The 27116-nt window shown below is 36.8% G+C and overlaps 1 protein-coding gene across 1 annotated transcript; it reads right to left on the bottom strand.

Moving 5' to 3' along the window:
* Window positions 1-2241: 2241 nt before the first annotated feature.
* LOC103715072 (beclin-1-like protein) lies at window positions 2242-23591 on the bottom strand. The gene is made up of 11 exons (XM_008802581.4): window positions 23400-23591; window positions 22129-22336; window positions 16828-17183; window positions 16452-16622; window positions 15037-15161; window positions 12413-12461; window positions 11317-11475; window positions 10490-10575; window positions 9221-9292; window positions 5701-5850; window positions 2242-2712 (listed from the first exon to the last, which is right to left on the bottom strand). The coding sequence occupies exons 2-11, from the start codon at window positions 22280-22282 to the stop codon at window positions 2487-2489; spliced, it is 1548 nt and encodes a 515-aa protein (XP_008800803.1). The 5' UTR covers window positions 22283-22336; window positions 23400-23591; the 3' UTR covers window positions 2242-2486.
* Between the last annotated feature and the right edge of the window lie 3525 nt (window positions 23592-27116).

The raw sequence follows: 27116 nt of genomic DNA, 5'->3' as shown, positions 1-27116 counted from the left end.
TGGGAAGCTTTTGGGAGGGTCAAAAGCACTTTCTGCAGCGATAAAATATTTGTCCATGATATATGAGTACCGGATAAGAAACCTAAGATAGCTTTATGGTCCTTCTGGAAGTTGAAAATCTCAATTTAATAAAAGCTCCAATTTGAAACATCTCCTTGACAAGCTATTTGTATAACCAAAATACTATCAAATTTTATAATTATTATGTTATTTATTTAAATTTTATATTAAAACAATATATATTAATAATATTTGGCACTATATTATATTAATATAAAAATAATATTATATTATTATATTATATAATATTATACTAAAATAATATTATCATATTCGTATGTTATACTCAAGAATTGCCAAACCGGTACTAGATGTTATACCGGTTGGTGCCCGATCCGGTTCGGTACCGAACCCGTACCGAGAGAAAACCAGCCGGAGCTGGAGAAGGAGAAGAAAAACAGAGAGCGAGCGGGGAAGGGAGAAAGAAAGAGCCGCTCCTCCTTTCCTCCCCTGCTTGCTCTCTTTTTCTTTTCTTCTTCTCCGGCTCAGACAACGATCCAGTTTCAAAGCCGGAACCATACCGGTAGCTTACCGGCACAGCTCGGAGCGGACAGAACCGCCCGATTTGAAACAGTTATGCATTTCTTGGTTATACTAATATTATACTATGTAATAATATATTAATATATAATAATAATAATTGATATAAACTATTATATTATAGCATATTACACTAAGATTATTACGATACTACATTACTATCATTATTTTGTCATAATAATGAGTATAAAATTGCTATAGGAGCATAATATCATACTTTTGTATCACAACATTATACTATTCTAATATTAAATTATTCAAAATAAATAATTTGTTATGATAACAGTTTTTGATAGTATAAAAACTTAAAAAAATTAAAAATACAATACAATATTCTTGATTGACATCTTCTCGTACTAAAAGTACTTATTAACTAGAGAATAAAGTTTCATGGTACTTCAAAAATGAAACTGTCAAATAGCTAACAATTTGTTGTTAAAGCTTTTACATATAAAGCTCTACTTTTAAAAACCAAGTAATTTCGAATAGAACCCAAGTTTATAAAAATTGTAGAAATGGCATTTATAAAATTTATTTATTAAATAAACAATTTGCAGCTAGTAAAATTTGCTTTCTCACAACAGAAGATCACGGTTGTCAAAGCATGGAGCAACATATTCGACTTTGGTAGATATGATCACCATCTAGGTTCTGTTTTTCCCAAAGAAGTTACAGACTGTGGCTAATGCAAGAAATTTTTACCATTTTATGTGAAATCAACTAAAAGAGTCAACAAATTTTTACCATTTTATGTGAGCTTAAAGTACCTTGGAAGCACATCCAAAATATCAGACCATCAGTAGCCTATTTCACCGTTTAAATGTATAAAATAATGAAAAGCAATTTATTTATCAAGGATGGAACATCAAGGAAAACATGAAGCAAATTGAAACAAACATGTCAAAGCAATAGACAGGCAGCTGTAGTGGAAGCAACACATCGGTTAAAAACATGGCAAACGATCACTGACAGGCAATTGCAACAACTAATTTGAAGACCAACCTTAAAGAAACTATGAGGTTTGAGCCAAAGATTATGTCATTGCATAAATGCATCAGAGAATTGTTCAAACTCCTGGAGTCACCTTCACTCATAGCTTCACTATGATAAATAACATGCCCAATCTAATCAAAGACAATATTGTCAAAATCAGGGTGAAAGTTGAAAAGCTATATACTATATAGACCAAAATATCAGTTAAAAATCAGAAAAGACAAAAGTTCTGCAGATAACATCAAGTTAATTTTCAAATGGTCTGAGAAAAGACTTGTCAAAGATATAAATCCTCTGGTGGTTACTCGATTAAGGCTATTTGATCCTCAGATTTTTCTAAAACATTGGGATTTTGCTTCCAACTTCAACCTTTTTTCTTCATGTTGCTTGTTTGTTAAAATTGAACTTCTACCAACACAGAATAGCAAAAACTGTACCATTCAATCTGAAAGTTGGGTGCATAACGACAGCTTAACTATTAATTACTAAAGGAGACAAAATCCAATTGCATATTACCTTAAATTGAGGGGAGTCAGCATTCGGCATGGGTGGCATTTATATGACCCATGATCTCATCCACTCACCAGAGTAACCATCATAATAGATAATGGAAAGCAAACTCTAATACATATAGTTGCTACTTACTCGGAACAAAAACAGGAAATTAAGCAACAAGATGAAAATAATAACGAATTTCCTACATGGCACAATTTGTCTGGTTGTACAAGCTGATGAATTAATAGAAACATTCATCATTTACCACCATGAGAAGGATTGACTAACTGCACACGAAACAGAAAAATTTATATTTTGTTCTATATACACGAGTTCACGTGATAAGTGTTGTGTCTGGTCAACTTTCAGAATCAGTAGATTGTTTCAAGTCCAACAGATCAGCACTTCCTGTCAGCCGATTGTTTTGTGTACAGTGACCCAAGGGCTGGAACATCAGCATGAGAAGAAACCATTGCAGAAAGGGGCTGAAAATTGGTATTCCCGACAAACCAGTACAGAACCCATTTCAGATTGCATAAAGTGTATTTTAGAGCCTTTGTCCAATTTTCCTGCTTATTGAAGCTCTGGGTGATGGTATAGCTCTCTACTTTGTCATTCTCGATCCTATGAAACAAAATTCTTTTAGAAAGCAATAATGCAAATATACAATACAACAACAGCAACAATAATATTAAACATTATCCACACTATAATAATTGACAAGAAAAATTAAGATAATGAACCACTTTCCTATTCATGATTCAGGCAATGTTTCAACTTTAGGCATGAAAGCTCATGTACTCTTGATTGGTGGTGCTGATAATGATGAGTTGAAACTGACTGAATGGTATAGACAAGGAAAGCAAGCAGGTTGTACTTTTTGTTAGACCGTAATGTACATTAAATTCTAACTTTCTAATATTAGCGTATTTAAACTAATCTACATATTCAAATATTAAGAGAAAAAGGCCATAGCAACATGAGTTTTACATCAGTAGGAAAAATGAAAAAGTGAGAAGAATTTAAGCAAGCAAGCATCTCCTGCTTGAGATGGGGGCGGATTTGTCTTGTTGCTTCTATGTTTCTACTCTTCCTTCAGTTACTATGTAAATCAAATCGCAAGTTAAGAGTGCAGCTAACTTTGAATCAAGAGTCAATCAGATGACTATAACCACAACCATAATTTGCCTGGTCCCAACTATTTGGATTCAGTTTTATGGGTCCTAATTTGCCAAGCATTCCTATTTAAGGATATCTCTAATGTCATCTCTTGCATATTCATCTCCTTCTTGGAACCATTTGACCTTAGGTTTTCCCCTCCGTTTCCAACATCCTTCAACAAAGATTAAGGTACCCCTCCTTTATTCCCCACAGATCTTAGGACCAACTCAGGATGTCATGGGCCAGTTGTAAGATGTTCCTAGTGCATCATGCATTGATCCATAAACATATAGATAGGACACTTTATGTACATAGATGATGACGTAGAATAAAAATTGCAGATAAAAGATTATTCAGTGATATTTAGTTGAGAAATGTTGGATAAAAGCAAAAGACAGATTCACAAGATTGCCATGGATAGGCTGTCCTTTGTGTCTCAGTGCCAAGGCATCAATATTAATCTAGAAGTATCCATAAATTGTTTACAGTTATGCACAACAATACAATAGTTAACCGTAGTTTCAGAATTTAGAAGTTCACTTATCAAACAAATATTATGATATACCCCTTATTTTAATATCACATCATAAGTGGGGATGAGGTAGACCTGTCAATGAATCAAATCTTGACCCGACCAACCTGAATGAATCTTAATCTATCCCACCCAACCCAACCCAGGAAACCAACTCGAGCCAAGGACCCAATCCAAGTCTAAACACGATGAGTTTGTGACCCAGTGCGAAGAGTGAGAAAGAGAAACAGCGGCATCTCAACTCCCTCCACCTGAGGGAGATTGACCTGGCTACTCTAGCAAGCTCATCGTCGTCCTCAACCACTCTAGCAAGCTCCTCGCCATCTTCAGAACCCTCCTGCTCTAGCAGGACAACCTTATCCACCCTCACCACCCACCTTCCCCTCCGACAGTGCGGCTGCCCCCACTTCCGCTCCATAACCTACAATGGCCCCTGAGCTCGACCTCATCCCAACTCCTTGATGTGGCTGTCAATGTGGCTTCTATCGGGGAGCAGTGGCAAGTGAGCATAGGGTCAGATCCAGTGACTAGCCCCACCACAATCCCATGTCAGGCCTGAAGCCCACGACGGCAGCAGCACATGTAGTAGAGGTACTTCGAGCAGGGGCACGCGGCGATGGTGGTAGAGGCACTTCGAGCGGTGGCATATGGCAATGGTGGTATAGGCACTTCGAGCGGTGGCACATAGCGATGGTGGTATAGGCACTTCGAGCGGTGGCACATGGAGATAGTGGTAGAGAGGAGGGAGGGTGAAGAGGGGCACGAGGAGAAGGAAAATGAGAGGTTCTCTCCCATGCCCTAGAAATCTCCTCAATATCATAAAAAAGGGTCAAATTTGGGTGATTGGGTTCTTGACCTCGGGTCAGGTTAGATTATGGGTTGGATTGGGTCAAGTAATAGATAGTTTCATATTTTTTAGACCCAATATGAAGTTTCAAGTACATGGCAGTCTAGAGGCAATTCTACATGAACAAACACTCACTGTTGCAAAAGACAAGGTGTCACAGTCATATTCGACAAGACCAGCGATGTAATCTGAATACCAGAAACCCTAAAATGTGAAACTTTATCAATACAAATAGCAGTGAAATCATATTAAGCATGGTCATATGTGATGGAATAATCCAAAGTCTAACAGAAATGATTCCACATTGCATGAATAAGTTGTACAACTTTTATTAATGCTGTTTATCACCAGCAACATCACAGATTCAAAAAGAAAGAGAACTCACCTGTAAGGAAGTTTAAATCACTTCTCTGGTGATATCGGTCTACGATGAGGTTTGCAAGATATAAAGCACAATATCTAGTAAGACACGGTGTTTGCACATGAATGCATGGATGCATGAACATATTATTACAAACAGCAGAATAACAAATTTCTCACAACCTTCCAACAATACCAGAAGATGAACATAAAATAATATATCTAATGTAAATGCACTAAAGAAAGCCACACCAAGAACTGCCAGGCGACCATGCCAATTAATAGATAGTTTCATACTTTTTAGACCCAATATACAGTATAAAGTAAATAGCATTCTAGAGGCAATTTTACATGATTAAACACTCACCGGTGCAAAAGACAAGGTGTCAGAGTCATAGTAGACAAGACCAGCAATATAAATGGCATTCTAGAAGCAATTCTACATGATTAAACACTCACTGGTGCAAAAGACAAGGTGTCACAGTCATATTAGACAAGACCAGCAATGTAAACTGAATACCAAAACCGTAAAATGTGAAACTTTATAAATAGAAACAGCAGCGAAATCAAATTAAGCATGGTTCATATATGATGGAATAATATGAACAGTCTAACAGAAATAGACTCCACATTGCATGAATGAGTTGTGAAACTTTATTAATGCCATTTATGACCAGCCAAATGACAGATTCAAAAGTAAGAGAACACTCACTTATAAGGAAGTTTAAAACACTTCTCTGGTGGTATATTGTTTTCTTGGTCTTTCAAGTTAGCAAACTCCGCAAACTCTTTAAGGCATGTTAAGAACAATGTCATCGCTTTGTCATAGCGAGTGCTCCAAAATAAATTCACAGGGCCAAACCTGGGGAAGAAAAATCTCCATGTTCTCATATTCACAGACTGAAAAGAAAATGGAGTTACATGTTCTCAAATCAATTTTAAGTACAGTTTTATGAAACTGGGTATAATGATGTTCATGATACAGCATTCAAAATGTGCAGTGCAATTTAAATCGAGCAAATATAAAGATGGCCAGCAAAGAAATCATAAATGACAAATAATTCAAACTTTACAGCATGTACAATTACAAGAATTAGGTAGAAGTGGCTTACGTCAAACACATGCAAGAGAATTTCATTACAAAAAATACCTAGTTGTATTATCAGGATGTGTATCTGTGCTTATCAAGGACTACGACCTTGATTGACCAAACTTTTCTCCTCTCATAATTTCCTGGAAGACTTAAACCATTCCACATAATCCAATCAGCTCCCCCTATTGGGACCTCTTCTGTATTCAGATGCACATGCCTTTCTCCCTGAGAGAAGTTGCACATGACAATACAATCTTTACCAGTGAAAATCATCCATCTAATATATCCTTCTCCAAGTAAACCAGAACGAGCTTTGAGAATTTTATATAAAAATTCCACAAACTAATACAGCAAAAAAGCACTGAATAAACCTAGTAACCACAAAAGCTTCGACAAAGTCAAGCTTGATCAAGGGAAGAACCCTATGCAATCACATATGTGTGTACTTTGAGAAAACAAAAACAAAAAAAAAGAGAAAAAGAAAAGACACTATACAATTTGCAAGATTGCAAAACCACCCCAAACCGCCAGGTTCAGGCTGATAGTATCAAACCAGCGTGGAATTGGTCGGTTTGCTGGTTCGATAAGGAGACTGGTCCATACCTATCCAAACCAGCCAAACTGAGCAGAGCCGCCCAGTTCCGCTTGGTACCGACTCATACCACCCGATTTCGGTTTTATGATGAAAACTGAGAAAAAGGGGGCTGGAATCTGTCTCGTTATGAAGTACATATTGTACTGTACCGAGTCAATAACATACTAGTACAGTACCAGATATTGAGATTGCAGATCTTGATTCCAACTCTTGCCTTCTTAATGTCAAGCTGTCAACACTGACATACAATAGCATATTATCCACAAGGCTCATATTACATCTAAACACTCTTTAGCTCCAATCCTGCAACCATACAACATTTTTGGCCTTCTAGTTTCTTCCATAGTTTTCACTTAGGTCTCACATGAGTGCAGGGTTAACAATCTTCCAGAAATATCTCTTACTCTTTATTCAATTGACTAATTCTTATAGACAATTTCTTTGCCAATATCTCGATTCTTTAATTTAGTACCAAGAGATAACAATAATGATCACAATTATGTTGTCACATGAAAATTGATTTTAATAGGCATGTTATGTTCACATTGATTCCTACTAAAATTGCATTCATAATTTAATTTATTGTCGATCAAAGAAATGCTGATTGTACATAACAGTGTAAACCAAAGTCTGCAGTGCCAGTATCGGAGCCCGAATCGGTCGGCCGGTGACACGGTTCGGTTAGACCTGACCACGGTTCGGTTCTAACCGAGGAACCGGACCGGAACCGAATCGGGAAGAACCGGACCGGAACCGGAACCGTGTCTTACGGTTCTTAACCGAACCGGAACCTTGAGGAATACGGTTCGGTTAAGGTTCCAGGTTTGACGGAACCGGAACCGGAACCGAACCGGAACCGAAGAAAACGACTATTTTACCCCTCCTAACAACTTAAAAACGGCTAGTTTGAGGGGCATTTTGGGAAACGACTATTTTACCCCTCCTACAACTAAAAAACGGCTAGTTTGAGGAGCATTTTGGGAAACGAAAATTATTTCCAACACTATATATATCTTTCCAAATCAATTTTTTCACCACATCACTCAATCTTCCAATCTTTCTCTCTCAATTTTTCACTCTCTCAATTATTCAATCTATTCCAATTCTCTACACATTCCATAACCTTCCCATATTTTCATTTTTTCCAATCCAATTATCAAAAATGTCTTCCTCCCGCTCAAATAAAGGCAAGAAAATATATGTTCCAAACCCAAATTCTTGGGATCCAAATTACCGACCCCCTCTATTGATGAGTAAATAATAAAATGAGGTACAAATTATCATTTTGTATTAATTATACAATCTATTTGTATTTAAAATTTTTTTCCAAATTAATTACACAATCTATTTTTTTTCAAAATTTTATAACCGGAACCGGAACCGTCTAAAACCGGAACCGTCTAGAACCGGAACCGGAACCGGAACCGGCGGTTCTAGAACCGGAACCGAACCGACTATTTTTGGTTCCAGTTAAGGTTCTAGGTTTTTGTGGAACCGGAACCGGCGGTTCCGGAACCGTGGTCAGGTCTAGGTTCGGTACACCCCCATGCCGTTCCATTCCGAACCCGAACCAACACAGCAAAGAGGGCGAGGGAGCAAAAGAGGGAGAACGGGAGAGAAAAAAAATAGAGGGGGGGAGGAAGGCAGAGGGAGAGGGAGGGAGGGCTGCCGGAGGGTGTGTCAAAGGGGCCGCGAAGGGCCGGAGCAGGGGCTTCGCCCTTCGGACCCCTGTTTCGTTGGTCGGGGCTCCTTTTTTATTTTGAAATGTTTAAATAAAGTCGGCAAACCCCTTGCCAACTTCACTAAACTTTTCAAAATAAACAAAGGGGCTCCGACGGACCCCTATTTCGAACGAAACAAAGGTCTAGAAGACAGAGCCCCTGCTTCGACCCTTTGGGGCCCCTCTAAAGGCCTCCTATAGCCCTCCATTCGGGTCCCCTTCTTCTCCCTCTCTCTTTTCCTCTCTTTCCTTCTCTCTCTCCCCCCTATCTGCCGGTTTACCGTTTTGAATGCCGGAACCGTCCTGGTCTACCGCCGATACGGCTCAGCACACCCCAAACCGAGCGGTTCGAGATGGTTCCGCATTCCTCGATGTAAACACTAAAATTAGGTAAAGCTCAATTTATTCTTTTGAAAAAAAATATAATAAGAACCTTAAGATTGTAGCCCTAACTTGACAATAGCAAGCTACGATATTTGGACGATAAACAAGGAACACTTCAATGTTTGCTCATTCAATCATCAAATAAAATTGCAAATTTTTATTGTTTCATTCCACTTAAGCAAATAAATGTAAATTGTAAAGCAGTGCATATGTTACAAAATTTATCAACATCAAGTCATACAACAACATATTTATGCAAAATAAAGCAAATAACATCATAATCATCTAGAATCTAATGACTGACAGATTATGATTTTATGGTAAAAGTACCAACAATTTGCAATAAAAATCACAAGGCTGATAAAATATTGCAAAGAAATTAAAGACATAAATAATGGTGCATGGAGAAATGATCATATCAGCGTCAGAAGTTAACTTACAATTCATATGTATTGTTATTGTTGTCCATAATGCGAGGGTAACTTCCCATTGGAATAATCTTGATTCGATATCTAATGAAAAGAATAAAGGATGTTTCCCATGCCAAATCATTTTTAAAAGAAATGTGGTGCTTCATGCATGGTTCTAGCTCAAAATATTATACAATAGATGCACGAGAAGACTTCATATGCACAAGCTCAACAAACAACAAGAGGTATTTCAATAAGCATTTTCAGAAAACAAAACTTGCAACTTGCCATTGTCCATCCAAAAATTCATGTATGAGAGAAAAAGGAAGTATGCAATTACAAAAGTTAATTTATCATTTGAAGCTTCCAACTAATGTTACCAACAGCAATATAAACAAGGGACCACAACCCAGACACTATCTATAATCCACAAGCCTTATCCCACTTGGGGTTCTTCACCAATTACTACAACAAACTACTACATATACGATTGACATGAAAAAAATGAATGAGGATATGCTTGTTCGCACGTCAATTAATAGTAGAGGCTTGTCAAAAGCTTATTGAAGTTATGACATCATGGAATTATCTTGATCAAGGTTTGCCAAACCGGTACCGAGGCTTGTACTTGCTGGCAACTAGTTCGGTACAGTATTGCTGTACCGTGCCATTCTAGGACATACCGAAATAGGGAGAGGGAGTGTGGGAGGGCAAAGGAGAGGGAGGGACGGAGACGGAGTGTGAGAGGGCAAAGGAGAGGGAGGGATGGAGAGGAAGGGGAGAGAGAGAGTGGAAGAGATCGAGAGAGGGAGAGAAACTCACCTGTGAACCACATGGAAGGAGACGGGGATGGACAAGGGCATCAACAGAAGAAAGGCAATCAATGCAAGGCTTTCCATCGACCAGAAGGGGGAGGGTTTCCATCGGTTCGGCTAACCGAGGACCCTGAGAGAAGGAGAAAGAAACGAAGGAGAGCCTCGAATGCTCTTGAAATGTCGTGAGGGGAAGGAAAGCCTCAAACCGTGTGGGGAGGGTTATCAAAAATAAGTAAACACCTATTGACTTAAGAATAAGTTATTATCAAGGTTCGAACCGTGTGGAAGGGGGCTAAAACTTGTGAACTGAACCGACCCTATGAGTCGTTCCTACTTAGCATCAATTTAGTTCAGTACGAGCCGAACCACCCGATTCGGGATTCAGTAATCCATGATTTTAATACTTTCTTCTCAAGTTACAAAAAGAAAATAAAATGAATGCGGAAATTATCTCATGAGTTATGTAATTTTAGTGCAAGGATACGAAAATTTTGGCCGAAAATAAGATGCCATTGTGTGCAGAAGAAGACATGCCTGGCCCCAAGCAGCATTTATCTCATCCCACTCAACCTAAAAGATACCATACAATGGTTGAGAAAACATGTTAGCAACAATGAGATGGATGAAACTACAAACAAAAACAAGAAGTATAAAGCTTCCAAGAAAATATTTCTTGCATGAAAATTTCTCACCTTAACAACCAAAAAATTAAAAAAAAAAAAGCATACAACCAAAAAATTAAAAAAAAAAAAAGCATACAACCAAAAAATTACAAGAAATGTTTCATATCTTCCAAGCCTTCTATTAAACGCAGAGCAACTCTAGAGAACAACTCTAGTAAATCAAGAAGGCAATATACAAGGACCGAATAGATTTTACAACCAGCTGTTAGCTTGGTGCTAGAGCACTATGAATTGGCACAAAATTCTTGGCCAAGGCAAATTAGGCAAAAGTGCAACCTACAAGTTAAACTATATGGCCAATGGCTAGAATGCAGGTAGAAAGATTGACTATATTGGTCAGTCTAAGTTCATGGAACCAAGGATCATGTAGTTAAAAGGAATCATGACAAAAGAGAAAAATCTTAACTAGAGAAAAGCACAAGGAAAATGCAAAGGGAAGTAAAACAAGGGAAAACATCAATCAAGCAAATATATCAATATATAGTATATACACACACATGCAAGCACAGATAGAAATTATTAGTTGCACAAAGAAAGCGAGTAGTACCATAACACTTGGCATATATAAAGATCAGTAAAAGAAAAATACAAATAAATAGCCATATGACCTAATTTTGGCATCAAATACCGGTATCTTAGGAAGGCGGCCAAGTCGGAAATTGTTAATAGTTCCAAATTCACCATCATGCCAAATAAGAAAGGCATCATTCAGCACATTGGTGCGTTTCAGCAATTCAAGATGTGCTTGAGAAACTTCTATCTTAGCCAAAATTGCATCTCTCTCTTCCTGTTGTATTAAAAAAACAAATCCAAACTATAAGTTGACTGGATGAAGAAAATAAATTAAAATAACATGAATTTAATTGCTCATGTCATAAGACAATATACTAAGATTGTCCTTGAATAACTAGGAGAAGCACTATGTAAGGAGTCAAGATGCACCAACCCGACCACAACTTGGGAACATTATGACTTCTATGACCAACTACATTAATGAACATTGTCCTTCAAGGAAGAAAAGACATTTCTGAGGGTGTAGTTGAAAAAATAATGAATGAAATGAAGAATTTGTTTTCACAAAATTAGTGTAGTTTACGCCTGCAAAATGCTGAATTGATTGCATTCTCGAGAAGGCCTAAAACTGGTGACTTTGACGCAAAATAATAAGTTAATGCATATATGATCTTTTATAGGTAAACCCATACAACATAAAGAGATGATGATATGAAGCATGGAATGGAACCAGCAACTGAAAATAACCAATATATGAAGGGAACAAATTAAAGTTTCATGAAAAGGCACAAGATACATGAATCGACAGCCCAGGTTATGCTCTAGGAGATACAACCCAGGCAAAAATTTATATGGCTTGAGAAAGCGAATCCCATTTACCTCTGAGCCTCAGGCAAAAGGTTATGAGTTAAATAATCAAATAAATATGCAATCAAAATGATGAGTTAAATGAGTTTTTGCCTTCTTTTTTCAACAGTCAAATAATCAATACATAAGCAACAGTCAAATAATCAGCAACCAACTTCTTTTTTCAGTTGGGAAAACAGAAACTAAACATTGATAAGGAGAAAAATGTTTTTCATCAATTATAAATAAAATTGTATAGGACTAAATAAATCTTTAAGATGGAATAAATTGAAAATTTGACAAAAAAAAAGGAATGGAAAAAGAAAAAAGTTTGTAAAGAAACATGGATCATGTGGAAACACTACCTGATGAGATATCAGCTGGAACTGGAAATTGTTGAACTCATGCCAATAACTGCACAGGAGAATCAAAGCAGCTTCATACATAAGTTTCTCAAAAATTATAGTCACAAACTGAGATTTAGAGAAGCATTAATCTCCAAGACAAAAAGCTAACCCCGACCACCAATTTGAAACAGCATTTGATTCTATAAACTAACTATGAAGAAGTACAACCCCACTAATAGGTACAACCACAAAGAAACAAAAAGTTCTACCATATCATTAACAATATATAAATATGGATCATATTCGCCCATAGTTGCAACATGAGATCAGTTGCCATTGAAATTTCTTCAAAATGACACTGAAACACTGCAGTCAATCATAATAGATATCAAGGTTCGCCGTACCGGATCCAGTAGGCGGACTGGTCGCTTACCAACCAGTACGGTTTCGGTTCGCTCCGGAACCAGCCAGTACAAACCGGCTAGCTCTTTTCCATCGGAGCCAGGGAAGAAGAAGAGGAGGGAGAGAGCGGGGAAGAGAGGGAGAGAGGAGACCCGTCGACGCCATCGGAGAGCCGCGCCCCCGCGGGTCCCCCTCCCCGGGCCTCCGCCACCCCTTCGCGGCTCTCCGATGGTGGCCACAGATCTCCTCCCTCCCTCTCTTCCCCGCGCTCTCTCTCCTTCTCTTCGTCTTCTTCGTCTCCAGCACAGAACCGGCCCGCACCGGTTTTCACTGCTCCAGCGTACCGGTTACAGGCCAGACTGGTTCAAACCGGCCGTTATGGGTCGATTCGTCAGACCTTGATAGATATGATCAAACACCATGCTTATATGCTAGTAAGCATTCGCTTTCTTTTAATTGTTTCTCCTTACATATCTTACTAAAACTTCAAGGTTGAATGTGTAGGAGGAACAAGAAAGCATAGGACAATTACTAGAACCAAAGGTAAGTTATGTATGTTATCAAGAAAGCGAGTAAAGAACCAAAAATAATGATAGCAAAGTGATTGCACATATGACTATTTTCATTAAAAAAGATGCAGTATGTGAAAGGATAAGAGATACATCAACATACATCCAATAAAAGTACAAAAATGAAGCTTAGATGTGCTGCTAAAGTGTAATGCATATGGCATGCCATTGACAATAACAAAACTTTAATATGATGGCAAGCTTAGCCTTGCTTTAGTGATAATTTCTTAAAATTATATCAATAAAAAAGATAATGAAGAAACAGGCATATCATTTATGTCTAGAAAGCCCCCCAGAAAATTCTTAATTTAACCTGAAGTGCTCCAAAAATTCAAATTATTTCAACCTTTGATAGGAATACATTACAAAGAATTATTCATATGCAAATAAAAATAACAACTGCTTGTAATATAGGATATTTGATCTTAGCATTTAACTTTCTAGTTACAAGATGGACAATATACTAAACACGATGTATCCCGAAAGAAATCTAGTCCTGACCATAACTTAAAAAAGATTAGTTTGAGAATGCATCTTATTTTGATCCATCAAACCCTTCTTTAAGCTTTAGCTTGAGCCTTCTAAGCTCCTTGTGAAGAAAAAAATTCTGTCCTCTAGCACCTTCATTGAATAAATTACTAACAAACCATTTGCATAGCATTAACAAGAACATTAGGTGCTACCATATTTATATATGATATCCCATCCCACTTTAAGTTTGTCTGCAGGCAACATATCAAAAGATCTGCAGACATGCTTGATTTGCGTGCTCAGAATCAACTTGGAATGTTGGGTTACCATCACAGACCATCGAATATTTCATCTCCTCTTCAAACTTTCTCAACAATATAGGAACCTGAGAATTTTACTCATGCAATTCAATGCTTGCCCTGGGTAAAGCCACCAACTCAAATGAAATATCTTACACATATCCAGCAAAGTACTATACCTGATGGTTTAATTGTGTCATATCTTGCATATTGATATTATTTATGTCACTGTATTTTCAGCTTCCAAATATAATTAAAATGTCAGGAACAAGTTATATTTACAAAGAGCCGAAGAACCATAACATGAATTGAGTGCCAGAACATAACTTAGAAGGAAATTATGCAATCATGACTAGATCCCATTATAGGGGCTATCACTTGGTGCTATGGTAAACAGCTTGGGCTGACGTGCAACGGTGCGTATTGATATTATTTATGCCACTTTATTTTCCGCTTCCAAATATGTTAAGGTGTCAGGAACAAATTATATTTACAAATTACAAGGAACTGAACAACCATAACATGAATTGAGTGCCAGAATGTGGCTTAGAAGGAAATTGTGCAATCATGTCTAGATCCCATTATAAGGGCTACTACTTGGTGCTATGGTAAACAGCTGGGGCTGACAAGTGCAATGGCGCGAGTTCAAGTCCAAGGGCAGCCACTTTGTGCAAAAAAGTCCAAGGGTTAGGTCTGTCCCAATCCGCCCCTCTCAGGACCCTGGGTTCCCAGACCATAACTAGGTAATGGCCTTTATGTCTAGATCCCACTATAAACATCTTATCATCCTCGAAAGATATATGTGAAACTCCTATGCAAATTGGTCAAGAAGCTGTAAGTTTAAAGCAAGAACTCGAAGACTTAAAAAAATGTCAAATCAGGGAATATTCAAAGTACCCACCGTTCCTCTAAGTCCTTGAAGAGCTTGGATTTTGCTTCTAACTCCTTCATTTCAACCTTTACTTCTGAAAACTGCTTCTCAGTTTCCTCAATTGCAGCTTCAAGTCTTCTCTCTTCTTCCTCAATCTTAAAAAAGAAATAAAATATATGAAAAATAACAGCTCTAAAGACTAAAAACACATCTTTAGATAAGGTTAATTTGCTGATCAGATCTTGTTTCCTTAGCAAATATCACTAATGGATAGATATACGAGCAGACAAGTAAATAGACAACGAAGTAATTTTCTGTCCCATATCTGCACATCAACTTTTATTTTTCATAGACCTAAAGAAAGTTAAAACACAGAATATTTCACCAAAGCATCAAATGAGATACTCACAATGACAAATACATGCCTGATAAGATGTTAAAATAAAGTAATCGTATCTGCTTATTTATTGATGCTTATAGATTCGTACGATGGTATATATTCCTATTGATTCTATGAAGTGCTAAACACTTCTACTCACTTGCCAACTTCCTTATGGTGCCACTTCTGGAAGTCAAATTATAGTCTTCAACTCCAAAAAGGCAAACAGGTACATGTCTGCTTTATTTACATGGATTGAATGCTTTAAACTCTTAAAGTGCCCTGATCAAGCAGAGGAAAAATCAAAGAACATGCTTTCAAGTACCCTGACAGGTGGAAAAAAGGCTTGCTGATCATACTGATATCGAAGGCTTGAAAACAAAAGTAATATGGCATGCACATTCTTCAGATAATATTAATGGAACCATAATGTACTTTCTATCTAATCAAACTCCCTTTCCCAACAGTATGATTAGTTCACTCGTGCTGTTGTGGGGTTTCTTAACTATGTTTTTATAACTTCATATTATATGGGGAAATTGGAACCATATGTTAGACAAAATCCAACATTTATGATAGTAGGTTGCAGTCATGACATACTGGAGTTACCAGAAGAGTATCATGGAGTATAACCATATATGGAAAGCAATATGAGAATGACAACATAACTGTGTCATTGGTGAGCCGTAAAATATGTTACTTCATCACGCAATTTAGTGAAATCATTTAAGCTTGTACAAAATAAGTATTGTGCAGATCAACATAACTTTTGTTTCTTATTCTATATGACAACATAACTGTGTCATTGGTGAGCTGTAAAATATGTTACTTCATCATGCAATTTAGTGAACTCACTTAAACTTGTACAAAATAAGTATTGTGCAGATCAACATAACTTTTGTTTCTTATTCTATATGACACCATTTATAGCTGCAAACTATGTTGTCCAATGTGAACTATTTCTGGCTTGTTTAGGCATGAATTTAGAAGAATTTTAATATTTTACATCGTTATTGATAAAAGGATATATTTTGAGTGAAATATGACAGTTAGTCAAAACAAATACCTTCTCCTTCTCCCCAAGAAAGCCAGCCTCGCTGAGAACAGCATATGACTCCAACTCAGAATGTTGCAAACACGCTTCATAAGCTTTTATGTCTCTATTCACATCTTCAATCTCTTTATCTAGTTTATCTGACAGCACCCGCATGCATTCCAAACAAAGAGGTTGTTCAACCTGTGAAAAGGTGCATCAGATTAGAAAATATACATGCAACCCAGATTTCCAATTTTCGACATCCAGATATCAGTAGCATAACACAGAATAACATAAAACACATCAAACTACAGTCTTAGTTCAATAAGCTCCAAAAGTACATTACCAAAGAGAATAAATTAGACACACAATTGGTGCTCTATGCAAAACCAATAGCTAACTGTACCTGTGTTTGGGATGTTGCAATATCAAATGCCCTCTTCAAGACAGTTATGGTTGAGTGAAACCCTCCATTGTTTGCTTGCAAAGGATTACTTGGGTTCTCGCCATATGCTGGTATTTGGACCCCTCCTCCCTCGGATGTAGACTCACCCTTGTACATGGAAGCAGCAGCAGGTGGCAAGACAACAAAAGATTCCTCCATTGCCTTTGTTAACTGGCTAGTCTCAGAATGTGGAAGCCCACCACGAGAGCGGGGCGGGAACCCATGACCCTGAGCTTTTTGTTTTGGCAACACAACAAATGAATGGTCCATTCGACTAGATCCCATCACACTCCCTTGGACCGAAGAGACTTGCATTCCTATAAGCATTCAAAGGCAAAAATTCCTAGTATAGACAATGCACTTCCAAATAGCAATTAACGTATAGATCAGAAAATTACATTAAAATATTTTAAAATAGACACTTAGATACCAAGAGCACCTACGTCTGAAAAAGGAAATAAAGATAATCTTATTAAGGCAGTTCATGATAAACTAATTACTATTTCATATACACTAGTAAAATGTATGTGCATTGCATGAGAACATTACAATTATGTGTATAATTAAGTTAGATGTCAATCATTTAACCTACACTTACAAAGCAATTTTAAACTTTCAACGAAAGGAAATTCGATGTTGTTTTTGGTATTGCTTTTCCTCCTTCACATTAAAAAGAAGGGCAAAAGTGATAGCTAATTCATTATTACATTTCTCCAGCACCGTGATTGCTACCACAATAGCAACGGGCATACAATTTGAGAAAATCGAGATATACTCAAGTTTGAAAAATCATATTACAACAATCTTTTATGAGAATTTGCTGCCTCAAACATGCAGTACTTGATTCCTAACAGCCCTCAAATGTGAAACAGCTTATGGTCTAAAGCTTTAACACGACTGTGGTTATCTTCATAAGCATGTCTAAAGTATACCAGCTTTCTCCTATGACTTTAACAAGATCAATATTTAGGCTAGGTTTGGATTGGCATATGTTCTGGACAGGCAAAGCTTGGATCAAGGCTTAAGTGGTGTGGTCAGAACTCAGGAATGCCTTAGACTTGGCTACAACCACCTAATGTGCTCACTAATGAGGACTACATATTTTCTTTAAGAGCGAAGAGTAAGCTGCTGAGGATCACTAGTTATGTGAAATGGATATTCAAGCTTAAGCCAAGCTTGGCAACATAAATTCAAGCTCAGCTTGTTTGTCAAGTAAACCAAGCTTGAACAAGGTTGTTATCTAGCCATGCCAAGTTTCCAATTATTTTGAAATCTCAGAGCATTGAAGCTCATGTCATTTATAAGTTAAGTTTCAAATGATGTTCACGAATCAAGTTTAAAATGATGTTTGAGCTCAGCTCATTAGCTTTAAATGATACTTGAGGTTAGCATATTTCCTAGTCTAGCCCACTTTTTATCACAATATGCTTGAGCTATGCATGAAAAACTTGCTTCACTTGCTGCCCTAATTTTCTTTTCTGATTGGATGGTCCAATGAAATTCTGCAAATCCTTCCCCTCAAAAGCAATTAAGAACCTCAAAGGAAAACAGGGTGCAGAACTTCTCCAGTCAACCAAGCCCCTCCAATCTTGAAAAAGGAAGGATTTGTACCTAGGCTTATGGAACAACTATTAGGGAACTAAACTTTTCCCCTCTAAGCACCAAAAAGAGAAAAACTCTAAAAGCCCACTATCTAATAGCATGATATTGGCATCCTGTAATCTCCTCTCAAAGTGTGTAACATGGCAGATTGCAATATAGAACCTACTTCTAAGCTTGCCATAGCAAAGCTTACATGAAATTTCAAAATGATACAGTTTTATTACTTTAGGATTTTGAAAATACAGAAAAATAAACAGTAGTTTTTCATTACAAAAGAAGAAAGTTTCAAGGCCTAAACCCTTGGGGAGCAACAAATGAATCCTAGCACTAATTGTGACTTTCAGTCTAGGAAAGAGGAATGCTAGCAAACCCTCAACAGAGGGTGCTACTGTCAAGGCCGTCATCCTCAAGGGGATTGAGCTTGATGAAAAATCATATATTAGTTAGCAATATAAACCAGATTTCTTTTGCAAGAGCCACTTCTCCGAGTCATCATCAAGTTCCTCCTCTGTCATTCTTCTCTTCCTATTGAGATATGATAGACAAGACTTTTATTTATAGATGATAGCATCTCCAAGGGGGTTTTGGCAAGGTTGATAACAGTGCTGGTGATGGGATGGTAGCCAAGTGAATAAAAATAACAGCACAATCCAATAAAGGATTTTTGATGGCATACATTGGCCTTAATTATAGATGTGTGCTCTTGATTGAAATGATTATCTATGCAATATCAGAGACTCTAACATAAGAGAATGTTATGGGTAAATCCTATAAAAAACATGTTGAAGTAAACTCTGACACATGTGGAAACAAATTCCATGGAGATCAACTTCACGAACATAAATTTTTTGTAGTTTGTAAAATTGCAATGAAGCTCAAATATTGTATTTATTTAAAAATAAATGTAAATGGCAAAGAGAAAGCATGAGTCCAAAGCAAGGACTACAAAACCCATCTGAACCACCCGGTTCAAGGCTTACGGTACCAAACCTATGCAGCATTGATTCAATATGCCAATTTGGTATGAGAACTAGTCCGTACCGATCTAAATCAAAAGGAACCACTTGGTTTTGCTCGGTACAAATCAGTACAGCTCTGATTTCGAGTAATACCATGATAAAAAGTGAGAAAAAAGGCGGGAGCTATCTCCGTATGGACGCGCATCATACTGAACTGATTGTATCTTACCGAACCGGTAACGTACTAGTGTGGTACCCGATACTAAGATTGTGGGCATTGGTCCGGAGAGATTTATTAATAAAAAAAACAAAGTTAGGTAAGGAAGACAATATATGATTTGTACAGAAAAACTAGCACACTTCCAATGCAAAAATCTGCCACCTAAAACTTTGGACTTGGATGTACCTCCTCCTCAAAGAAGAAAAAATATTAGGGAAAAGTTCAAGCAATCATCTAATGGCATACACAAGATCATATAATTGGTCAACAGCCACCAAATGACACTCATATTTCAATTTTTTAATTAAAAAAAAGATGCGGAATCTATTAACAATGCAACATCAAACATCCATTAAAACAAAAAAGTAATTTACAATTACAAAGCATAAAATGAGCATTAGAGATATAGGCAATGTCAAACAAGAGATAAAAGAGCAACTTGCATCCAATGGTGGTAAATAGCAAGGTAGCAAGGAAGTTGTTAGCCTTCTCTACTTGGAGATGGACAAGGTGGTGTGACTAATAGGAGGGTTGGTGGAGGTTGAGCAGCCAACAGTCTGGTTTGTGATAAAAGAGGGAGATAATGGGAGAGGTGGGTGGGAAGGAGAGAATAGGTGTATAGCACTAAATATTATGGCAAAGAAAAATATATAATTTACTTTGAATGTTATTTAATTTGCAATTTTGTACATTGATAACCTAAAATATTATGTAGTATTAACATGTTAACTTAAACAAAAGGGGAAGAAGTGTTGCACCTAGTTCTTTTGCTTTTTTATTTTTGGATACAAAGCATTTCCATTTTTCTAAATTCAATTGATGCATACACAAAGAGCTACATACAAGAAACATCCAAAGTTATTATCACTAATATCTATTATGTTAAAGATGGTTATGAACTAAAAATGTTTATAAAGCATACATGTGAGGGACCATGCAGGTGTGCATTTAGTCCCATATCAGTTATGCACTGGGGATATTCAGATACTTATGCAAGGCCAAGAAACCTAAATAATAATTTCTAACTATCTTTTTGGACAAGGTCTAAGGTTGTTGTAAATGATCTTAGAGTGGACGTAGCCCATAACCTATGTGGACTAGGTGACACTACAACATGGGTCCTTTTGAGATTAACCACAACTTGATCATAGTGTTTGTGACCAAATTTAATTGTATTTGGACCCTTAACATGGTGAGAAAGCCAGAGATTAAATAGAAAAAAAATGTCAGAAACAGTGTGGGCATGTGTTAGTCCCACGTTGGATGTGTTGTAGCGATCTTGGATACATATACAGGGCCAAAAAACCTAAATAATACCTTCTAGCTAAATTTTTGGATGAGGTCCTGGGTTGCTGTAATAAAACACTTGCTTATATACCTCTTAATTCCTAATATATATATATATATATATATATATATATATATATATATATATATATATATATATTCTTATATGAGCTAGCTAGTAATTTTTGCATGCTTTTTCTTAGAAAAAAAAGATCCTGCATGTTTGAGAGCTTAACTAGTGAATAGCTGTTTGGTTATTAAGGGTCTAGTTGTAGCATAACAGAACACGTTTGGATAGTCTCAATCATGGAGGTTTTAGGGTACAAGTATATGTAACTGATTTGATGAATAGGAATTAAGGAAAATTATCATAGTTAAAAGTTGTAATGATGTAGCTCATTATTCATGTCACTTAATATATATTGATAAGTTAGTGTGTGAATTCAATCACATAGTAAAAGATAATAATAATAGAAAAATAACTCATTATTCATGCTGCTTCATAGAAAATTTGAGAAGAAAACTTAAGTTTAAGATATTTTAGTGAATTCCACTAGTATACCCAAAACTCATTCAATTTGCTTTTAGGAGTACTAGAGATATAGATTAGGGAGGAAAAAAACAAATATCAAGAACTATCATCTTGAGCCTCCTAAATAACAAAGAAAGATTTCTTGAAGCATGATAAGTCATGGTAAACAAGAGTCATAAAATTAAACACAATAACTACAAGAGATCACCCAATTAAGCTAAATTGATAATGGCAAGTTTGGTTGCATAAACAAGTGCCATAAGTTTTGCTTTTCTTGCAAAAAAGTTTTCCATCTGTTTGTTTCACTAGAATGTTGATAAATTTGAAAGCTCATATCTAGATCTTTAAAAAATAACTTTTCTTTCTCCTTGCCCATTAATTTCCTCACAACCAAATGTACACTAAATGAATCGATGAGATTGCAAGTTGATTCAGTCATTCATTTCATCAAAAAATAGAATATAAAAGAGATGGTGAAAATAAGTAGCAGTTCAAACAAGAAAAATGAAATGGCTATCCTGATTGGTATATTTCAAAAGAAAAATTGCAAGAAATTGTATCAGATCAAGCAAGAATAACAGAAATTAAACAATTGAGTCAAGTATTATCAGAATCAAAGAAGAGATGGGATAAGAAAATGGAAGTAGAGGGAAAATCCTAACCAGAGCGAGAAGGGTCATTGAAGAACTTGTCAGCATAGGATTCAACCCCAACTATGCAGAGGGCATGGCGGCAGTTCTGGCAAACCCATCTAGGAAGATTGGGATCCAATGGGAAGCTCCTCCCTTTATCTCCTTCTCTGATTTCGTCTTTCATCTGCGCTCTTTTAGGGTTACTGTTTTGTCCTTTTCCTCTCCTTACTTATAATACCTACCATGGAAGCATATTGCAGAATATTAGTTACCAAATATAAACTCAGTTTCGTCACCACCATGGCAAGCATGCCACAGTAAGTTAAGAACAAAAAATGCTGTACACATATAAAACTCAGGCATGTACATTTGAGAAATCTAGGGAAGAGAGCAGGGAAACAAGATATTATCATAGCATCTAATCCCTGTTTGATCCATGTTACTTGTAAAACAAGAGAAAGAAATACGCAATTACTCATGTCATCCATCATGGAAGATTGCTTCACAATATGCATGACCAATATAGACTTGGTGCTGTCACAGCCAAGGTAAGCATGCCATACTAAGAAAATACAAGCAATAAATTTCTCCTGCAGGCATATAACAAACACAGGCATGTACAGCTATGAAATCCAAGGATGAAAGTAGAGAAACAAGTAGGTTTGTTTCCCGGTGCCAACCAACCACCAAGTAATCTATAATAAATATGTCCACATGAGGAAATTTCTGTCATTTTGTTAAATGACATATTGGAGAATTAAGCTTGCTATTTGTGTTCAATTATTCTTTTCAAAATTAGAATACATTTTCCTTACCGTACTAACATCAATTGGAATTCTACTAACAGTAACAAACATATCAGGAGAGCTCATCACCAACTCCCCTACAAGAAATCTCCAAACCCTAGCTTCAGACCAGACCCTCCGCTAAACCCAAATGGCCTAGGCGACCCTAGGCATTGGACCCACCTATAGCCTAGGTGATTAGGCGAGTGCCCATGAAACAGAATATGTATTAAATTTACAAAATAATTTATGCCTCCATAATATTTCAATTACTTATCAAAACTGGCATAACTCTCAATAAGCTATGGTGGCAATTACTATAACAAAAATACTGACCATCGCTAAATACAATAAAAAAGAAAAATATAACAAATAATTCTAACGTAGCAAAATTACTAATCAAAAACCAGTTTTGGAAACTTGGACCGACCCCTTTCATTTTGAGATCTAACAGCATCAGAATTTAACGAAAAGAAACGACACAGAGGGGATAGAGAAAGGAGGGGAGAGAGTTACCTCGATTGGCCGGCCGTCGTCAGTCCTCGCCGGACCATGGACAAGCCTGCGGCCACCGTCGACCACCGTTCGAGAAGATTGAAGAGGGGAGTTGTAGGCGAGAGGAGCCCTCTTTCTTGCCCTCGGTGGGAAAAGAATGAAAGCGGAGGCCCGAGGGGGGGTGATTCCGCGCGGATTAGCCCTGCCCGTTCTTTGCTTTGGTTTGACCCGATAGCTGTCAACTTGGTCTAGTGCTCGGATTTGAGTTTCCCCACGGCCTCCTTCTATTCTTTTCTTTTTTATTTATTTATTTATTTATTTATTTATTATTATTATTATTATTATTATTATTATGAATACAACGGCGACTCACATCCTACGGATGTAGATAGGCCAACAGAATCCAAAAATAACAAAGCTGAAAGTGACTCTGATACTATGTCGTGCTCCCTCCAAACAAAACCTTCAGAGTGGTGAGCCACATAGGAAGCGGCTCAATCAGCTGCAATTTCCCCACGGTCTTCATTAGACTGCTCAGGTGGCAAAAAAATTGACTCGACTTGAAAACCCTATCTACTCATTTGGATCAGGTTTGGGTTAGGGCGTTTTTTAGTTTGGGTCAGGTCAAATTTTTTACTTAAATTATAAATAGGTCGAGTATGCATCAAAGCTTTAATTCAACTTGAACCATGAAGATAGACTTCCAGTTGGATCGAAAATAGTGGGATCAAGTTGAGGTGATTTTGTATAAAAATCTCATATGGTTGGTCATCTATCAATGCTAGTTATCTTAGAAATTAGTAACTAAGGTATTAAGTGGTGGTTGTAGATTGGTTATTCACTTAACCAGCCAAACACTATAGAGGGTTGATAAATATTGTTCTATTGTTATCATCATAATCAAAATTTTAGGTAGGCATGTTCTTTATCCATGTTTATTTCTACATGCCTCCTATACAAAAAGATCTCATTTTAATCAGAATTATAGGAAGGGCAAATGCTCTCCTCGTCCTCCATAGTTCTGCCAATAATCAGGAAGGCACTAATATAGGAAGTCACAGTAAAAAATCTGCAGCATAAGATTGTGGCTAATAGATAGGGGATCAGATGAAGAGAAATATAAGAAGAAGAATATTAGTTGAGGGTGCCAACTTCTCAAGTTGCTAAAAAACCTGCGCTATTGATATAAGAGACTTGGGTTCAATGCTGCCCTTGAGGGCTTACTCTAATTGAAATTGAACACCTGCCTCTTTGCCTAAGTGGCAAAGGGTGTTACCATCCAAGCAAGCACTCGATGGTGTTCATTGACAATTACTTAGTATTTTTTTAATACAATTCAATTTTCAATTATCTCAAGAATAATTGCTATGATCGAAAGTTGAGAATTAGTCTTAAAAGACAATATTTATTTTGACAAAAAGCAGGTAAGGCCATGCAACATTAGCCAGACATCATGCTTTGTAAGACAAAGATGTCTAGCATGGAGTTGTAGCTCATGATCCACCCAACATCCTGCATATCATGAGTTGGAATGTTGTAAGGTGGTATGGCCTACCAAACTAGATCTATTTTTGGAGCTTAGATGGACAAGTCAGAAGTGTCCTGACTTTCCTTCTTTATACATAAGCCAATTATATTGCGAACCGTGTGGCATAGTAGAGCAAGGAGGTTACATAATTGACATAATTGATAAGAAGCTTCCCCTCAAAACAAATAATGTTTTATACAAAAAGACAAAAAAACAATAATAAGATCTTGTAGTTGTTAGAAGAGAGATATATAAATTCATCTGTAAGAGTCCTCATCATAGGACTCTAATTGTATTTCTAACATGTTGGGCTTAAATTCCTACATGGGCGAACCTGATTTATGGTTCTTAAATAAAAATCATCTTTTCTAATAAGTTTGGTTTAATTACTTATACCTTACAACTGAGTCCTACAATCCAGATTTATGAAAAACATGAGCTGTTGCTCGCCCATAGGAATTCTATCAGCAATAACAAAGATAAGGAGTTTAGTGGCTAGTTGTCTCAGTCTCTTTGATGTCTACTGAAGATAAGCTAACCTTAATCATTTCTATACTATAATGTTTGCTCTCATAGTGTATGTCAGTATTTTAGGTCCCAAATTGGGTGGTAACAAGAAAAGAAACAATCAGAAGATCTTATCGTTGGAAGGGTTCAAATCATGCTAAGAGTAGTTTTGGCTGGTGAATTAGGTGCAAAGGAATTTGAGAGATCTAAACCTGGCACTCTTGGAAAGGAGGTGGTGGCAGAAATTGTTCGGTTCATAGGATCACCAACGGAAGAGGTTTGTTGGATGGTTGAACTGTAGAAGGAATTCCATCTGGTGCTATAGTAGACTGCCATTGGCTTCAAGTTTGAGAGGGGTGTTTTGAAGGCCAAAGACAACTTCACCTAAGGGTTATCCTCTCATAGAAAAAGTCAAATAAAATTTTGGCACGACCAGTTGTTAGGAAAACATGCTTTTGGGACCTTTTTCACCTATTATCTTTGATCTAGTATCTGATATGGCTGCAATGGTGGCTGACATGCATCAAGGAGCTGATAATAGATTTCAATGAGTATGCCAGTTTAGAAGAAGCGCAGATGAGTCGGTGCTTGTTGAGCTCTCATGCTTGATGGATATCCTGAGAGTACTAAATCTCATTCTAACCCTAGCAATGCGTGAGGATGGAGTTATTCATGATAAGATTATATTATAAATTTTTGAATTTTAGAGGAAAGTTTTATCACTTTTCGCCAAACATCTGAAGATTTCCTATTTCAGAAAAAGTAAAAGAGAATAATTTTTTTTCGCCAACAAATCCTTGTAGCTAAAAATCTTCTTACAAGATCATGACCTGAATGGCAATATTTTCTATCCAATGTAACTCAGCTAAATAATCATCTTCCCATCTGTTTTTGAGATGCTCTTGTATGTGGTAGACTTCAGAGTTATATATGCAAATGAGAGTTTAAAGGAGTTACATATGCCAATGACAGTTTAAAGGTCGGCCTGGTTATCTCTAATTTCAGGGTTTAAGAAGAATCAAAATCAACAAGGATTAAGAAACATCTCCCCTCCCCCCCTCCTCTTTTTTCCAATTGATATTTAACCTTGTCTGTATACCACATTCATGTTTTCAGTGAAATATAGATGCAAGCAAGCAAATAAATAAATATATTGTACCAGTTGAGCTTTCAGTATTGAGTTAATGTCAAAAGAATCTGAGATGGGAAATACGAATGACAGAGAAAACATAAATTTGGCAAATTGTCAATTTCACAAATTATTGTTTTATGCAAGAGATTTCATTGCACAAGCACTCGCCATTATTAAGTGATGATTTGAATTTCAAAGAGCATTAACATCATGATGTGCCAAGATTATCGTTCATCCAAGCACATTTGTTCTATTTCTCTTTGGAGATGGAGGGTTCACAAAGATGCTTCACTAATTTGGCAGCACAAACAAAATGATTTGCAGGTTGACAGTTACCTGCAATCTGATTTCTGGTCAGTTAGGAGATTGCCCCCACTTTTCTTTCTTTATTTTCTTTTCTTTTTTTTTGGCATATGATCATAGAAAGAATGCCTTTCCGCAAGCAGAGACAAGGCCACATATATCTGACACTCTCCAAACCTTACCGGAGCCTCATGCACCAGAACATCCTTTATATCATCATATCGAAAGAATAGCCTCCAAAGTTTAGGATAAGGATGCTTGTTTAACA

Source organism: Phoenix dactylifera, chromosome 17 (assembly GCF_009389715.1).
Source record: "Phoenix dactylifera cultivar Barhee BC4 chromosome 17, palm_55x_up_171113_PBpolish2nd_filt_p, whole genome shotgun sequence".
Taxonomy (NCBI): domain Eukaryota; kingdom Viridiplantae; phylum Streptophyta; class Magnoliopsida; order Arecales; family Arecaceae; genus Phoenix; species Phoenix dactylifera.
This window is presented reverse-complemented; position numbering and strand designations above follow the sequence as displayed.

Coding starts and splice junctions, on each gene's coding strand:
- LOC103715072 (XM_008802581.4), bottom strand. CDS start 22,282: ATGAAAGACGAAATCAGAGAAGGAGATAAAGGGAGGAGCTTCCCATTG. Junction 11,476..12,412: donor TCCAGCTGATATCTCATCAG/GTAGTGTTTCCA, acceptor TTAATACAACAG/GAAGAGAGAGATGCAATTTT. Junction 10,576..11,316: donor GCCGCCTTCCTAAGATACCG/GTATTTGATGCC, acceptor GGTATCTTTTAG/GTTGAGTGGGATGAGATAAA.